General features: G+C 48.2%; 1 protein-coding gene across 1 annotated transcript in view; it reads left to right on the top strand.

Moving 5' to 3' along the window:
• The first annotated feature begins 245 nt into the window (after positions 1-245).
• The window catches only part of LOC129713062 (polyunsaturated fatty acid 5-lipoxygenase-like), a 79,290-nt gene continuing 60,681 nt past the window's right edge, over positions 246-18,854 (top strand). Inside the window, exons 1-3 of the mRNA XM_055661942.1 lie at positions 246-492; positions 3,960-4,158; positions 17,728-17,809. Of these exons, the coding sequence (XP_055517917.1) occupies positions 346-492; positions 3,960-4,158; positions 17,728-17,809 (428 nt within the window). The 5' untranslated portion in view covers positions 246-345. The remainder of the gene's footprint in view (positions 493-3,959; positions 4,159-17,727; positions 17,810-18,854) is intronic.

The following is an 18,854-nucleotide window of genomic DNA, read 5'->3' as shown; positions in this document are numbered from 1 at the left end:
CTGATCCTTTTCTCCAGAGGGAACAGACTGACCCGCTGAGTTACTCCAGCCTTTTGTGTCTGTGAAAACTAAAGCTTGCCATGTTATTCGGTACACATGGATAATAAACTAAACCTGTTTAGGTCTGAGGTGAGGAGAAATGTCGTGACTGCGACTCGAGGATACTAAATGTTTGGGTGGGAGGGAGAGGGGAGGGACGGACATGGGGAGGTGGGACGGACACAGGGGGCGGGGGCACTCCTCCCCCACAGGAGCCGGTCGGCTGAGCAGCAGAACCCACAGCCCGGCTCCTTATCCGGACCAGCACCCAGCCCGGAGTCTGCACCCACCCCGGGAGCACACACCATGATCTACACAGTGACGGTGGCCACGGGCCACCAGTGGTTCGCGGGCACGGACGACTACATCTTCCTGACGCTGGTGGGCAGCGAGGGCAACAGCGAGCGCACACTGCTCGACAAGCCGCTGTACGATGACTTCGAGCGGGGAGCGGTGAGAGCCCGACCTCGGTAGCGCGGCCCCAGAGTAACTCACCCACTCGCTCCCTGCCCACCACACTCCCTCTCCCTCTCTCCCTCTCCCCGATTCCACTTCCTCACCCTTGATCCTCCACACCATCCCACCACTCCTCTCTGAACCCTCCCCTCCTCGCCCCCTCCTCACCGCCCCTCTCCCCCTCCTCCACCCCCTCTCCTCCTCCTCCTCCCCCCATCTCCCCCTTCTCACCCCCATCTCTCCCCCCCCCCCCCTCCTCCCCCCCCCCCCCCCCCCCCCCCCCCCCCCCCCCCCCCCCCCCCCCCCCCCCCCCCCTCCCCCCCCCCCCCCCCCCCCCCCCCTCCTCCCCCCCCCCCCCCCCCACCTCCCCCCCCCTCCCCCCACCTCACCCCCTCCCCCCTCCTCAACCCCCTCTCCCCCTCCTCAACCCCCTCTCCCCCTCATCATCAACCCCCTCTCCCCCTCCTCAACCCCCTCCCTCTCCCCCTCCCTCTGTGACCATGTTCTGCAAGGATCTGTGCTGGGACCCCTGTTGGCTGTAATATATATAAACAATTTGGACATAAATGTAAATGGGTTGGTTAGTAATTTTACAGAATTCTCTACCCTGGGGGAAAATGAACTGTGGGCATTCACTTTATCCGTGCCCCTCCTTAATTTGTACATCTCAATCAAGTCACCCTTCAACCTCCGATATTCCAAAGAGAAAAGTCACAGCTTGTCCAACCTCTCCCTGGAACTCAAGCCTGTGAGCCCAGGCAACATCCTAGTGAAGATAGACACAAAAAGATGGAGTAACTCAGCGGGCCAGACAGCATCTCTGGAGAAAAGGAATAGGTGACGTTTTGGGTCAGGACCCTTCTTCCTAGTGAATCTCTTCTGCACCATTTCCAACGTAATGATATCCTTCCTGTAGCTGGGCAAACAAAATTACATACAGTACTCCAAGTGTGGTCTCACCAGAGTGGACAAGAATCACAGCGGTCACGATGCTGCCTCACAGCGCCATAGACCCCGGTTCGATCAGGGTGCTGTCTATGTGGAGTTAGCATGTTCTCCCTGTGACTGCGTGGGTTTCCTCTGGGTGCTCCGGTTTCCTCCCACATCCCGAAGACGTGCACGTTTGTGGGTTAATTGGCTTCTTTAATTAACCCCTAGTGTGTAGGGAGTGGATGAGAATATGGGATAACATAGAACTAGTATGAACGGGTGATGGGTGACCAGCATGGACCTGGTGGGCCAAAGGGTCTGTTTCCCCACTGTATCTCTAAAGTAAACAAAACTAAATTGTGGAACTGAATGGCCTGGTCTCCCTGAGTGAGGAGCCCGTGGAGCGGGCACTGTCATAGCAGAAGCAGCAAACTGTGAGCCTCAGCCTGGGAGGTCGGCTGTTGCCCTGGCGCTAGCCCCTAGCTCCAGCTCTGACCCCAATCCTTACGTAGAAACACAGAAAATTGGTGCACGAATAGGCCATTTGGCCCTTTGCCAGCACCACCATTCAATATGATCATGGCTGATCATCCAGAATCAGTACCCTGTTTGCTTTCTCCCCATAATCCCTTGATTCCATTAGCCCAAAGAGCTATATCTAACTTTCTCCTTAACACATCCAGTGAATTGGCCTCCACTGTCTTCTGTGGCAGAGAATTCCACAGATTCACAACTCTCTGGGTGAAAAAGTTTTTCCTCATCTCAGTCCTAAATTGTCTACCCCTGCAACTGCAGTAGGACCTCCTTGCTTCTAAACTCAAATCCTCTTGCAATGAAGGCCAGCATGCCATTTGCTTTCTTCACTGCCTGCTGTAACTGCATGCATACTTTCAGTGACTGATGTACAAGCACACCTAGGTCCCGTTGCACCTCCCCTTTTCCTAATCTGACACCATCAGATAATAACCTGCCTTCCTGTTCTTGCCATCAAAGTGTATAACCTCACATTTGTCCACAGTATACTGCATCTACCATGCATCTGCCCACTCGCCCAATCTATCCAAGTCACCCTGCAGCCGCACAGCATCCTCCTCGCAGCTCACACTGCCACCCAGCTTTGTGTCATCCGCAAACTTGGAGATGTTACATTTAATTTCCTCTTCCAAATTGTTAATGTATATTGTAAACAACTGGGGTCCCAGCACTGAACCTTGCGGCACCCCAATAGTCACTGCCTGCCATTTTGAAAGGGACCTGTTAATTCCAACGCTTTGCTTCCTTGTCTGCCAACCAGTTCTCTATCAATGTCAATACCCTACCCCCAATACCATGTGCACACTAATCTCTTGCGTGGGACCTTGTCAAAGGCTTTTTGAAAATCCAGATACACTACATCCACTGGCTCTCCCTTATCCATCCTACCTTGACCCTGATCCCAACCTCTGCCCTGACCCCCAACGCTGCTCTCTGGTGATGGGGAGTTGGATGCCAGTAACACTGAGAGCAAAGATCCTGCCACAAGCCCAGACACACATGCACAGGGCTTCATCTGGGGGCAGCCTATTTCAACAGCACCTGCGTTTGGAATTGTGTGAACAAATTTCGCTCTGCTTCCAACACAGGAGAAGTTCCCTTTTATCATTGAGGATGTGAGACCATTAGTTGCTGTAGATAGTCAAAGCAAAGTGAGCTGGGAGTCAGGGAGGGGCTGGAGGGAACATCACTCGTCACAGACAGAATTCACTCTGAGGATTTAACCAGGAAGAAAAACATCTGATGAACAATGACAAAAAACAGAGAACAGTACAGCACTGGGACAGGCCCTTAGGCTCACAATGTTGGGGCTGAACATGATGCCAAGATAAATGTATCCCCTCTGCCTGTACAAGGCCCATTTCCCTCCATATCCAGGTACCTTTCTAAAAGCTCTTAAATGCCACTGTTGTATCTCCCTCCAACAACCCTGGTGGCACGTTGCAGGCCTTCATCACCCTCTGTGTAAAAAATAACTTGCCCTACACATCTACTTTAAACTTTGCCCCTCTCACTTTAAATCTATGCGCCCTAGTCTCAGACAATTCCAATTTCTGGAAAAAAGGCTCTGGCTGTCTACCCTTTCTAGGCCTCATAGTTTAATATACTTCTATCAGGTCTCCCCGCAACCTCCAGAATTCCAGAAAAAACATTACAACTTGGTCCAACCTCTCCTTCAAACTAATACTTTAAATCTATGAGAATATCTATGATCTCCAGAGGTGCTGCTGGACCTTGTGTCTTTTTTTGTAAACCAGCATCTGCAGTTCCTTGATTCTAACCTGTAACTCTTGCTGTACATGCAGGGAACCATGGTTCAAGGTTTCTATCTCTACATGTTCTCACCTTAATTCAGTCTAAGTGCAGGTAAAATTTCTCTTCATGGTTGAAGGATAATATGGAAGTTTGGGAGTTTCCTTTCACTGAGACTGGTGTAATGTTCCTGCTTCTCATCCTCCTCACTGCTTGCTGCCACTAACTATATTCTCTGCCTCTCACAGGTGGATTCCTACGCCATGACCGTGTCGAATGATCTTGGGGAGATCCTGTTGGTGAAGATCGAGAAGCGCAAGTACTGGGTGCATGATGACTGGTACTGTAAATATATCACCATCAAAACCCCCCAGGGTGAATACAGGGAGTTCCCCTGTTACCGGTGGATTGCTGACGACAAGGAGGTCGAGTTACGGGATGGGAAAGGTTAGCACCAAACCTTAGCGCTCGCAATGTAACCAATAAGTAGGCCATTCAGCCCCTCGATTCTGCTCTGCCATAAAACAAGAAGGCAGATCTGATCTTTTATTTTCCTTTCAACCAAAACCTGCATCTCTCAACCTTCAGCACATTCAATGACTCTCGCTCAGCAGAATTTCAAAGCCTCAAGTGAGAGAAGGAAGCCCTCCACTTTATAGAGGTGTATAAAAGTGTAGATAGTCATGAAAAGCTGGAGTAACTCAGCGGGTCAGGCAGCATCTCTGGAGAGAAGGAATTGGTGACGTTTCATTGCCATAGAGGGAGTACAGAGAAGGTTCACCAGACTGATTCCTGGGATGTCAGGACTTTCATATCAAGAAAGACTGGATAGACCCGGCTTGTACTCGCTAGAATTTAGGTGATTGAGGGGGGGATCTTATTGAAACTTACAAAATACTTAACGGGTTGGACAGGCTAGATGCAGGAAGACTGTTCCCGATGTTGGGGAAGTCCAGGACAAGCGGTCACAGTTTGAGGATAGAGGGGAAATCCTTTAGGACCAAGATGAGAAAATTTTTTTTCACACAAAGAGAGGTGAATCTCTGGAATTCTCTGCAACCGAAGGTAGTTGAGGCCAGCTCATTGGCTATATTTAAGAGGGAGTTAGATGTGGCCCTTGTGGCTAAAGGGATCAGGGGGTATGGAGAGAAGGCAGGTACAGGATATTGAGTTGGATGATCAGCCATGATCATATTGAATGACGGTGCAGGCTCGAAGGGCCAAATGGCCTACTCCTGCACCTATTTTCTACGTTTCTATGACACCGTTCTTCAGACGTGAGGGGCAGAGATAAGTTAAATAGCTACAGTCTTTTTCCAGAGAAATTGATGTCTAAAAGTAGAGGGCATAGATTAAAAGGGGAAAGATTTTAAATTAATTTGAGGGGCAAACTTTTCACACTGGATATGAGCTGTCAGTGGAAATGATTGAGGTGGGTACAATTAAAATATCTCAAAGGAATTAAGATAAGTACATGGACAGGAAAGCTTTGGAGGGAGATGGGCCACGTGCAGGCAAATGAAACTTGGTCAGTATGGATGAGTTGGGCTGAAGGGCCTGTTGCCTTGCTGTAAGCCGATGATTTAATAGCCCACCCAGGGAAGTATCCTTTCAGCATCCACCTTCTCAATCTTCCCCAAAATAGTTTGTGTTTTCATAAGTTCACCTCTTATTCTATTGAACTCAGTAATAGAGCAGCCTGCTCGATGTCTCTGAACCGTAAACCCTTCCATCCTAGAAAGCAACCGAATGAACCTTCCCCACACTGTCTTTAGGGCAAGTGTAGCATCCCTTAAATAAAGACATCAACATTGCATGTTTTACATCAGGTGAAGTGCACACATGTAACATGATTACTTTTATACTACATTTCTTCTGCATTAAAGGCCAGCATTGCAATTACGTCCTGAACTATCCGCTGTATCGGATGCTAACTTCCTACCTTCCATATACAAGCACGCTCAGGGCTCTTGTTTCCCAGCTTTCTATTGTCTCCCTGCATTTACTTAAGATTCTGCTTATCAATGCTTCCAACTTAAGTGATCTCCTCAGATTATCCACATTGTAACGTTGCCTCAGTGAGGTCACTTGAGTTGAGTCAATGGGCCTGTTACCATTCCGTATGTCTACACTGATGTATGAGATGGCCACCAAACATTTGCCCATTCACTTCAGCCATCTGTATCGCTTTGAGGGAAGTTTTGCATCCACTTTACTGGGGCCCTGTCAACCTGTGACCTCCTGACCCGGGGCACTGTCAGCCTGTGACCCCTGACATGCGCTATCGATCTCTGACCGCCTGACCTGAGGTACTGTTGATCTCTGACCCCTTGACCTTGGACACTGACAATCCCTGACCCTCAGACCAAATGGACTGTTGATCTCTGACCTTCAGACACGGGACGCCGCCAATCCCTGATCCGCTGACCTGAGGCGCTGTTGATCTCTGACCCCCTGCCCTGATGCATTTTTGGTCCCTGACCCTCAGACTGGGGCACTGACTCCCTGAACTGAAGTGGTGTCGGTACCAAGCAGACAGGTTGTACCTCAGCAGGACTGAAACCAATGTCCTCACCGGGAGGATTGCTGGAACTGTTTGGTTTAAAGTTGCTTGGTAGAAGTTACCAAGTTAGAAGTTGCTTGGCACAGCTGGGCTGGTGAAAATTCACCACATTCACTGGATCTCATCATTTATTCAGCCCTTTATATCCACAAAAATTCCCGTTGATTTGTCAAATTTAGTTTAGTTTAGAGATATAGCACGGAAACAGGCCCTTCGGCCCACCAAGTCCGTGTCGACCCGTGATCCCCGCACACAAGCACTATCCTACACAATAGGGACAATTTACAATTTTTATCAAAGCCAAGTAACCTACAAACCTGTATGTCTTTTGAACGTGGGAAGAAACCAGAGCACCCGGGGGAAAACCCATGCAGTCACGGGGAGAACGTACAAACTCCATACAGACAGTACCCGTAGTCAGGATCGAACAAGGGTCTCTGGTGTTGTGAGGCAGCAACTCTACCGCTGCGCCACTGTGCACCCCTTCGGATTTCCCTTTCCCAAATCAACGTGGATTGTTCAATCCAAACACTCTTCTCAAGGTAGACACCAAATGCTGGAGTAACTCAGTGAAATGGACAGCATCTCTGGAGAGAATGAATGGATGACGTTTCAGATCAAGACCCTTCTTCCTTATTGTGACTAGGGGGAGGGGGAGCAAGGGTGAAGCTGCGGTGTACCGTGGAGACACGGGTGAAGGCCCCATCTATGACCCCCATTCCTAAAGAATGAGGACATCTCGGATGTCCTGGTATGGAACACCTCATCTTGGTGCAGATGTGGCATAGACAGAGGAATTGGGAATAGGGGATAGAGTCTTTCCAGGAACCATGGTGGGAAGAAGTGTAGTCGAGATAGTTGTGGGTGTCAGTGGGTTTGTAATAGACATCAGTTGATAGTCTATCTCTTGTGATGGAGACGGTGAGATCAAGAAAGGGGAGGGAGGTGTCGGAGATGGTCCAAGTGAATTTGAGTGCAAGATGGAAATTGGTGGTGAAGTTGATGAAGTCCATGAGTTCTGCATGGGTGCAGGAGGTAGCACCGATGCAGTCGTCAATGTAAACAACATTGCCAAACACTTTAATGCCCCCTACCATTCCCACACTGACCTTTCTGTCCTATGCCTCCTCCATTATCAGTGAGGCTATTCGCAAATTGGAAGTACAGCATTTCATATTTCGCTTGGGCAGCTTACCTCCCAGTGGTATGAATACTGGTTTATCTAACCCCTGCACTCCCTCTCCCGCCATCCCTCCCCCACCCAAGTCATACCAGGTTCCCGTTCTCACCCAGCAAACAGCTAACAATGGCCTGTTTCCTTTATCATCTTTATTTTTTGCATACTGTATCTTTCATTCTTATTCTATATCTCTCTACATCACTATCTATATCTCTCATTTCCCTTTCCCCTGACCTGTCTGAAGAAGGGTCTCGACCTGAAACGTCACACATTCCTTCTCTCCAGAGATGCTGCCTGTCTCACCGAGTTACTCCAACATTTTGTGTCTACTTTCAGTTTAAACCAGCATCTGCAGTTCCTTCCTACACTCTTCTCCAGCTTCTCGGCTTTTGTCATGGCCTCCAGCATTTTTCCACTGCTGATGTCAGGCCGATGGTCCATAATTCCCATTATATCTCTGTCTCCTTTGTTAAACAGTAGGGTGATCAATAGCAACTGATCCATCGGAATGGTTTCAAACAACAAAAATGATCAGCCAATACTTTCAGAGTCACTTCCTTCCAAACTGATATAAAGACTCTGCAATGGTTATCATAGTGACACAGGGGTCGAGCCGCTGCCTCACAGCGCCAGAGACCCGGACTTGATCCTGACCTCGGGTGTTGTCTGTGTGGAGTTTGCACGTTCTCCTTGTGACCGCATGGGTTTTCTCCGAGTGCTCTGCTTTCGTCCCTCATCCCAAAGACGTGCTGTTTTGTAGGTTAATTGGCCTCACTAATATTGTCCCTGGTGTGTAAGGAGTGTACAGTATGTAAGTGGGATAGCAGAACTAGTGTGAACAGGTGATGGTTGACATGCGCTCAGTGGGCCTAGGGCTCTGTTTTCATGCTATATCTCTAAATATTAAAATAATTAAAATGATTTAATTTAATTCCTCCCTCTCAACACATCCTGTTCTTCTACATTTCCTCTTTCGTGAAGACAGATTCAAAAAATTATTTCATTGTTCTCCCAATTCTGACCATAAGGAACCTTGTTTTTCATGAATCTCTCTTCGCCTATTTTCAGAATTTTTATGCTAAGAGCTAGTTGTTATGTTCTTTACTGGCTAGCTACCATTCTCCATAATCAATCAAGAATCTATCTATCTCTGCCTTAAAAATATTCACTGACTTGGCCTCTGCAGCCCTTTGTGACAAAGAATTCCACAGATTCACCACCGTCTGCCTAAAGACATTTCTCCCCATCCTCTTCCTAAAATAATGTCTAATTCCTAGGCTATGACCTCCAGTCCTAGACTCTCCCACTAGTGGAAACATCCTCTCCACATCCACTCTATCCAAGCCTTTCACTATTCTGTATTAGGCCTCCCATTATTATTCTAAACTCCAGCGAGTACAGGCCCAGTGCCGACAAACGCTCATCACATGTTAACCCACTCATTCCTGGGATCATTCTTATAAACCTCCTCTGCACCCTCTCCAGAGCCAGCACATCCTTCCTCCAATATGGTGCCCAAAATTGCTCACAATATTCCAAATGCGGCTTTACCAGCACCTAGAGCCTCAACATGACATCCCTGTTTTTGTATACAAGCCCTCTTGAAATAAATGCTAGCATTGAGTTTGCTTTAATTACTACCGATTCCACTTGCAGATTAACCTTTTGGGATTCCGGCACCAGCATTCCCAAGTCCCTTTGCACCTCGGATTTCTGGATTCTCACCATTTAGAAAACAGTCTACACCTTTATTCCCACAACCAAAATGCATGTCTCCACACTTTGCTACACTATATTCCATCTGCCAATTCACTGCCCACTCTCCCAACCAAGTCCTTCTGCAGAGTCCCACGCTTTCTCTACTCTACTTGCCCCTCCATCTATGTTCATATCATCCGCAAACTTTGCCACAAAGCCTTCAATCCCTTCATTTAAATCATTAATATATAACCTGAAAAGTAGCGGCCCCAGCACCGGCCCTTGCGGAACTCCACTAGTCACTGGTAGCCAACCAGAAAAAGCCCCCATCATTGCCACTCTTTGTCTTCTGCCATCCAGCCAACGTGTTATCCATGCTAGTATCTGCCCTTTGGTACTGTGGGCTCTCTTCATCCAAAGCAGCCTAATGTGTGGCACCTCATCATAGGCATTGTCCTTTCATCGTCCTATGCTGAATTCTAGACTGATCCCAACCCTTAGGTTGTAGAATCGGAGAAATGCAGATGCTGGTTTACAAAAGGACACAAAGTGCTGGAGTAGTTCAGCAGGTCATGCAGCATTCTAGAGAACATGGGTAGGTGATGTTGCAGGTCGGGATCCTTCTTCATTGTAATTTGTCATTGTCATGTGTAATTGTCATTCTAATTGTGGTGGGGGGAAGCTGGAAGAGAGGAGGGGCAGGACAAAGCCTGGCAGGTAATAGACCAACACAGGTGAAGAAGGTTTTTAAAAGTCAGATGGTTGTACAAAGGCCAGTGATGAAAAGACAGAAGGTGGGAGAAATTAGGATTGAACATTTATGAATTGTGAAGCTAGAGGAAGGAATGTGGGTGGGAGGGGAGAAAGGGGAGGGTGGGTCATACCATTGGGTTGTAGGTTACCCAGGTGCTGTTCCTCCAGTTTGCATGTGACCTCACTCTGACAATGGAGGAGGTCCAGGATAGACAGAACGGTGTGGGATTGGGAATAGGAGTTAAAATGGTTCGCAATGAGGAGATCTTGCAGGCCTTGGTGGACCGAGCGTAGGTTTTCAGCTAAACAGTTCCTGAGTCTACTGGCCTTCTTATATTCTCCGACTTTGCCCCAACCCTTTCCCTCATTTCTTTCATGAGCTGCGATTGAGTTACCCTCCCTGATCAATGTTGTGCCTGACAGGAAGGATTGATGGCTGGAATTATTCCGTACTCTCTTTAGACTTTTAGACTTTAGAGATATAGTGCGGAAACAGGCCCTTCAGCCCACCGAGTCTGCACCGACCAGCGATCACCCATACACTAACATTATCCAACACAGTGCGGACAATTTACAATCTATACCAAAGCCAATTAACCTTCAAACCTGCACGTCTTTGGAGTGTGGGAGGAAACTAGGATACCAGGAGAAAACCCACGCGGTCACAGGGAGAACGTAAAACGTAGTCGGGATTAAACCCTGATCACCGGCGCTGCATTCGCCGTAAGTCAGCAACTCTACCGCTGCGCCACCGTGCTGCCTTACATGGCTTGCAGCGCCAAAGACCCGGATTCAATCCCGACCACGGTTGCCGTCTGCACGGAGTTTGTACATTCTCCCTGTGGCCTGCGTGAGTTTTCTCTGAGATCTTCAGTTTCCTCCCACACTCCAACGATGTACAGATTTGTAGGTTAATTGGCTTGGTAAAATGTAAAAATTGTCCCTATTGTGTGTAGGATAGTGTTAATATGTGAGGATCGCTGGTCAGCATGGACCCGGTGGGCCGGAGGGCCTGTTTCCGTGCTGTATTTCTAAACTAAGCTAAACTAAACAAAAGTATTGTGATCGTTCAACTTGGGGAGGGACCATACTGGAGTCTGCAGAGGGAAAGATGCTTGGCCAGGTGACTTGTTTCAGTTGAAGAGCATTCTGAGAATAGTGATCACAACTCCATACGTTTAAGTAGTTATGATGAAGGATAAGTCTTGACCTTGAGGATAAAGCAGAATACAAAATTATTTCACATGAGCCAAGGATAATAAACTGGGAACAGTTGCTTTTGGTTTAGCCCACATCAGATATATGAATCATTGAAAGATACAAAATGGCAACAGGGCCTTCAGCCCATCAAGTCCACACCAACAATCAATCACCCATTCACACTAGTTCTATGTTATTCCACTTTCTCATCCACTCCCTGCACACTGGGGGCAATTTTTTAGAATCCAATTAACCCACAAACCTACAAATCTTTGGGATGTGGAAGGAAACCGAAGCACCTGGAGAAAGCAAGTGGGCAATTGGAAGAGCCAATGGGGACCATGAAATTGGCGAGACCATTGGTAAGTCAGATTAAAGAATTTGTGAGGAGATCAGTGCAGTGGTGAGAAATGATCCTGGCTCGGCAGATTATGACGGAGAATTGGAATCAGTTTGGGTGGAAGTTAATGCAGCAACACATTGAGGTAACCACTTACGTTGTGGTTGTGATACAGGACATTGTCATTAGATGTGTGTGCAATGAGGTGATACAGAAATCGTGGGGGAACATTAGTCCACAGCTAGATTGGACAAGTCTACTGAATGTTAACAAGGGGGAAGGTGAATTCATGTAATGTGAACAACATCGCTCTCTACATCAATCCGTTGGTCTAACAAGGCAAAGGATTATTAGAAAAAAAGACACAAAGTGCTGAAGTAACTCTGCGGAACAGGCAGTATCTCTGGCGGACATGGATAGGTGACTTTTAGAGTCAGGGTCCTTCTTCAGACGTTTTAGATCTTGTTTGTACAGCAAGAAGTGGTCAATAGATAAGAATAGTAAGATTAAACGAGAACTTACCAGTTTGAAGTTTGATCATGATTTTATGAGGAGTTACGATGAGCGATTACGTGAAGAAGGGACGTCAGTCCGCATGCACGTCAATCTTCAAAGCAGCGGTGTGAAATCACAGATAAGAGAAGTTGACCTGAGGATAGTAAGATTTTGAAGAACTGGAACTACCAGATTACCTTGATAATGTGTGCGCACGTAATCGCTCATTGTAACTCCTCATAAAATCAAGATCTTCAAACTGGTAAGTTCTCGTTTAATCTTACTATTTTACTTCGGAGTCACGTGAGTGACTACGTGAAGATTTTAAAGCTCTGTGATTTAACGCCGGACACAAGTCCAGGCATCACACACTGAATGGATTGACCATGGATGAGTGAACATAATGTAGTTAGATAATAATACTGATGCTTTAATATGATAAGAAAAATATTAGTAACCCCCCCCCCATCCTGGGGGGAAACTACAAAACAGAATCTAAAATGGTACGTGCAAACACCCCCAGTCTGGCAATAGGTTTGTTGTAAAACCGGTGGAACCTCCGTTCATTGGCCCATCCTGCAGCCGCTAGGATGTTATCGATGGGAACGTCCATTGCACTCGCTGCCGACGTAGATGCAGCCCTGCTGGAGTGAGATTTAAAAGTGTCAATGTTCACTCCTGCACTCGCCAGTACCTCCTTTAACCATCTGGAAATGGTTTGTGTTGGTACCTTGTGGTAAGGCTTTTATAACTGATTAGGACCGATAGCTGAGAGCCTCTGAGGCCCTTGGTGACTCTTATGTGATGGTGTATATGTGATACGACACACAACCGTGGATCCTCGGGGTTTGCCAGAAACTCTAGCTTGAGCCCTGTCACCCCTGGCCTGTTCTGCTTGATCAAATCATCTATGAAAAAGGTTATTACATTTACATTGGTGGTCATGTTGTCGAGATGCAGCTTGTGCAATGTCTGGACTCGTTGTGCAGTTACCAGTGACATCAGCATGACCACCTTAAGGGTGAGCTTAGATAAGGGTAGGGAGGGAGCTGGCACCCACTGGTGAAGCAGTGTAAGCACCACGCTCACGTCCCAAATGTCCGTGTACCGGGGCCTGGAATTGGAATTCCCCAGCATTAAATAGGAAGATAGTGCGCTTCTGGCACTATTGATGGCACTGTAGCTTAATTTTTGGTCATAGAACAGGGCAGATAGGAACTCCAGGACATCCGTGATGCATGCTGTATCATACGAGATGTTTGAGACAGAACAGAACATCTCCCACTTCTTGATGTGAGAGACGTACTGTTTTTGTGTGCTGTCCCTCCAGGCCGCTGTTATCACATCCACGGTTCGTTTGGACAGTCCGAGCCCCAGGTATGGTCTCCTCAGAATCTGCAAACCAATAAATTGATTCGGTCATGACATGGATGGTTGCTTCCTGTTACTGGGTCAACGAGTAGTTCCCTGCTCATGGGGACAGCCATGAAAGGCTGTGTAATCATTCCCAGGACTTGTGGAAACCAAGACTGTGTAGGCCAGTTAGGCACTACCAAAATGCCTGTGGCATTGTCTTGCTTGATCTTTGCCAAGCATCGGCCAATCAGGCAAAACGGGGGAAATGCATGCAGGAAAATTCCTCCCCAATGTAGAGAAAACGCATCTACTGCCACTGCCCCTGGGTCTGGCTCCCAGGACACATATTTGGTTAACTGGTGATTTAATCTGGATGCGAACAAATCAATACCTGGGATGCCATACCGGGTGATTATGTTGTTAAATACTGCATGATTCAACATCCATTCTGTGTTGGCCTTGAATATCCGCGATCTGGTGTCCGCCACCGTGTTGTATCTACCTGGTAGGTAGATAGCTGAGACTCAAATGTCCCTCGCAATACAGCTGGAAATGCAGCCACTAGCTTTCCAATTACACTTGCTGTTTGTCTAATTGATGGCTTTTGTTGAACGATAAGGTAATTGCAGGCTTTAGTTAACTCTAATTGTTTGCCCCTAGGCAGAGTCACTGACATGTGAATTGAGTTAATTGTAAACCCCAGGTAATCAATGACCTTGGTAGGTGTCAATTTGGACTTAACTGGATGGATGAGAAAACTCAATCTTTCAAACATGAGTTTCGTGGCTGAGACAGATGATTCTGCCGATTCCTTGGTGACCCCGAAGATTAGAATATCATCCAAATATGCCATGACTATGTGATTCTGAGCTCGTAGTAGCCCCAGAATAGGTTTCTGCAGTTTGGTAAATAGTCTGGGAGCTGAAGTCAGGCCATGAGGCAATGCTTTGAACTGCCATTTTGACCCATCCAGTTAAATTTCAAATATCTCCTGTGCTCCCTGTGAATAGGTACCAAGTAGTATGCATCTTTAAGGTCGATGCATGCCATATAACCACCTTTAGAAACCAGTTGGATGGCTGTGCCAAAGTTATCCATTTTGAAATGTTTATACTGCACAAAAGTGTTGAGTTCAGTTAGGTCTAGGATAATACGACATCCTCCATCCTTTTTCCGCTTGGCGAATATATTGGATACAAATCGGTGAGGTTCCGGATGCGACCTCTCAATTACCTCTTTATTGAATAGGGTTTGGAATTCAGCTTGTATATCCAAACTTTCCTGGTGTGAGAAAACATGTGCGGTTTGGTGAATGGTGTGTGGGTGGTAATGAGTCAATAATGAACTCAATTTTGAACCCTTGTATACTGTGCAGTATAAATGGATCCGCTGTGACCCAACACCATTCATTCAAGAAATGTTGCAATCTCCCCCCAACCGGTGCATGAGGCATGTGTAAGGTGTTCCACAAGGAACTAGGTAGACCAACCTCAGTAGTTACTGGCGGTATGGTGCTGGTTTTCGTTCACGAGGCTTGGGAAGTAGAGCTGGTGGCGGGTGCCCTCTGCGCATCCTTGCCGTGGGCCGGCTGGGGCCCACCCCTAAAAAAGATCTTGATGCCTCCAGTTCGGGTCTTCCACCAGTTCCGGGGCCCCTAGGCAGGTATCGCCTAGTGCTGTAGGGTGCGTAGGGGTGAGCCTGGTATGATGAGCCCCTGGGTGTGGTTTGGGCTCTACTCATGAGGCGGATAGTCTTTGCCTCATCGTCCAGCTCCCGGAACTGTCTTGGCAGATCTTCCCCAAATAGATAATTGGCCGGCTGGACGTTGCTAGCCTTGCACAGCACAGCAAACTTGTGGTTTAATGCCGACCGGATTGCTTTCTTGCGCAGGCAATTTATTTCGAAGTGAGCATTACACAGTAATGCCACTGTGTCCTGTTGAGTGTCGGTCAGTAGTTCCCCATCTACAGACCTAGCAAAGGCCGTGATACCAGAGGCCAGTAATTTCAGGACTTTCTGGAGCTTTACTTCCTGGGCTCTGACACCCGCTCCAATGTGACCCCAGATGGAGTGATTCACGGCCGGCACATTGAGGGAGGCACCGTTTGCAGGAGAGGGGTACCTGTTGGTGGTCTCCTCCATAGCCAGGTCTTTGAGCTGGTGAGATGCCAAATAATTAATATTGTTGGCCAGGTCTTCATCCAGGGGTGCTCCTAATGGTGAGGATATGGCAAATCTGGATGCCAATAGTGGCACTTCAGACCCGTGCCCCTGGGAATGCTCACCCAGTGTGCCTCCAAACTCGGAGTCAGGAAGATACTGACCCGGTGTACTCCCCCTCCAGTGGGGCAGACACTTTGCAGCCCCATAAATGAGGCCGCTGGCGCGGGCTGCTGCGGAGACCCATGTTGATACTGCTCCCCCCAACAGAGCACATCATTCTGGAGCCACCTCTCCATTAGATGCTCCATATGGGTAAGTCGCCCGTGGATGCTTCCCAACAAAGGAGGGGATCACTCCTGGCTTGACTCATCTGAGTCTACGGGCCTTGCAGATTTACGTGTGGCCTTGCGCTCCTGCGGACCGCCACCGTGCTTTCCTCGGGCACCAGGTCTGCTGCTGCTGGCTCCACCGCCAGCGGCACAGTCGGTGACATGCACTACCGCGGTCTTCGATAGCCGGCTTCCTCGCAGACCGTCTCCTCACCTTAGACATAGCTAGGTCCAACTTGCTGAAAAACAAGACTCACTGAACCTGCCAATAGGACAGCAGAGTAGTTTTAGAAACACTTAACTGCAGTTTTTAGAACTTACCGCTGGAAGAACTCAGCGCGCCTGCCAGTCAGTCGTCGGCGCATGCTTCAGACGTAATGCGGACTGACGGCCCTTCTTCACGTAGTCATTCACGTGCTGCTGGTTAACAACCAGTGTCAGCCCTGGCAGGAAAGCATGAGGCCTTCCAGAACTGCTACTTTCCCCTCCAACTCTGCCCAGGTTGTTGACCAGGCTTCTTGGGTGGAGAAACAAGGAACTGCAGATGTTTGCTTACACAAAAAAAGGACACAAAGTGCTGGAGTAACTCAGCGGGACAGGCAGCATCTCTGGGGGACATGGATAGGCGACGTTTCTGGTCATGACTTCGTCAAGGGTTCGATGTGGAGCTTGGTTAGATTCCTAGAAAGAGGAAGTGCTCTTAGTGCTCCATATAAATGGTCACATCCCCTCCAGCAGGGAATCCACCCACCACAGACCTACCACGGACCCAGAACAATTCTCCCAGTTCATTCGTCACGAGGGCAGAGCAGGAGAGGCCTTCTAGCACTCACGCACTGTCGATGAGACATCTCCAAGATGACCTCTTCATCTGCCAAAGCTGAGAGAATGACCACCATGATGCTGTTCCAGGTGTGGACTGTATATCGGCAAGACCCAGCGCAGGCCCGGCCATCGTTTCACTGAACACGTCTGCTCAGTCCGCCTGAACCAACCTGATCTCCTGGTTGATAAACACTTTAACTTCTCGTCCCATTCCCACACTGACCTTTCTGTCCTGGGCCTCCTCCATTGTCAGAGTGAGGCCCAACGCAAATTGGAGGAACCGCACCTCATATCTCGGTTGGGCTGCTTACACCCCAGCGGCATGAACGTTAACTTAGAAACATAGAAACATAGAAAATAGGTGCAGGAGTAGGCCATTCGGCCCTTCGAGCTTGCACCGCCATTCAATATGATCATGGCTGATCATCCAACTCAGTATCCTGTACCTGCCTTCTCAAACTTCTAGTAACCCTTGCTTTCCCCCTCTCTCATTCCCTCCCCCTTCCCAGTTCTCCGACCAGTCTGACCGTCTTAGTTTACATTTTATCTCTGTTTGCCTTGTCGTTACCTTCTCCGAGCTAACAATGATCAATTCTACATTTTCCATCCCCTTTGTCTAGTTTTCACACCTTACACGTCCTTATCTCTGTATCTCCCTCTCCCCTGACTCAATCTGAAGAAAGGTCTCGCCCAGAAACGTCACCCATTCCTTCTCTCCAGAGATGCTGCCTGTCCCGCTGAGTTACTCCAGCATTTTGTGACTACCATGACTACCCTGTCTGGCCCTCGCATAGCCAAACCACCCAACCACCTTTGCAAAGACACACCAAAATGGCTCCAGAGAGATGGAATAGAGTTGACATGGGCATCCCTGACACCACACTCCACTGCCAATATTGGGAGTGTGTGATGGAACAGTGGGCAGGGAAGTTAACTAAATATCTAACCGTGACACATCCTATCTTGGGACAGCAACAAAGCAGCCTCACTCTGTGTCCAACCCTTCATGTCCCTTCCCCATTGCGTGTGAGGGCCGTTGCGCAGGCCTGGGGAAGGTGTGATGTGCACATTCTACACCGATAGTCACACCTGTAACTGTGCTTCCTTCTTGCAGCAAGATTACCCCGTGATGACCAGACTCAAATCGCTAAACAGCATCGACGCAGGGAGCTGGAGCAGAGGCAGAAGTTTTACAGGTAAATCATTAAGTCATGGAACAATTTGACTCTATAGTTATCACAGTTGTTTTGTGTAACAGGAAAACAGAGCCACACTGACCCCTTCTGTCCTGGGCCTCCTCCACTGCCAGAGTGAGACCACACACAAATTGGAGGAACAGCACCCCATATTCCTCGATGGTATCTTACAACCAAATAGTATGAACATCGAATTCTCCAATTTTACCTTAAATTTCACCAATTCTCTAATTCCAACCCTCCCCCTGAACCCTCACTCACTGTTTTCCCTCTCTCTTCCCTCTGCCCACCCGAATGCACATCTATTTTTCCATTATCCCACCTCCCTTTCCTCTCCCCACCCCACACCCCCTGACCCCTTCCATCTATATCCCTCTCTCTGGCTCACATCTCACTCCTCGTCTCTCCTTACCTCACAGTATTTTGCCTTCTTTTCATCTCTGGCCTTTGTCTGTCTATCTGCCAGTAAAAACACTCTCACTTACATCCACCTATCACTAGTCAGACTTTGTCACACCTTCCCCTCTCAAAAATCACCCTTCACAGTGTCACCCTATCACCCGCCACACTTTGTTCTTCCTCTCCCCATTTCTCTGCCCATCTCCAATCAGTCTGAAGAAATGTCCCAGCCCAAACTGCACCTATCCATGTTCTCGAAGGATGATGCCTGACCTGTTGAGTTAGACTTTGGAGATACAGCATGGAAACAGGCCCGTTGGCCCACTGAGTCTGCGCCGACTAGTGATCACCCTCTATATTAGAATTATCCTACACTCTATACTAGAATTATCCTACAGAAGCCAATTAACCTCCAAACCTGTGGATCTTTGGAGTGTGGGAGGAAATTGGAGCATCCGTGGGAAAATCCCACGCAGTCACAGGGAGAAGGTCAAACTCCTTACAGACAGCACCCGTAGTCAGGATCAAACTCAGGTCTCTGGCGCTGTGAGGCAGCAACTCTTCCACAGCATCTCTGTGCCTCCACTGTTACTCCAGCACTGTGTGCTGTGTTTTAGTGAAGCAGTCTAGTCTCCTCTTCCCATTG

This window comes from Leucoraja erinacea, chromosome 34, assembly GCF_028641065.1.
Source record: "Leucoraja erinacea ecotype New England chromosome 34, Leri_hhj_1, whole genome shotgun sequence".
In the NCBI taxonomy this organism is placed as follows: Eukaryota; Metazoa; Chordata; class Chondrichthyes; order Rajiformes; family Rajidae; genus Leucoraja; species Leucoraja erinaceus.
Note: the sequence above shows the minus strand (reverse complement) of the source record. Positions and strands in the feature narration are given on the sequence as shown.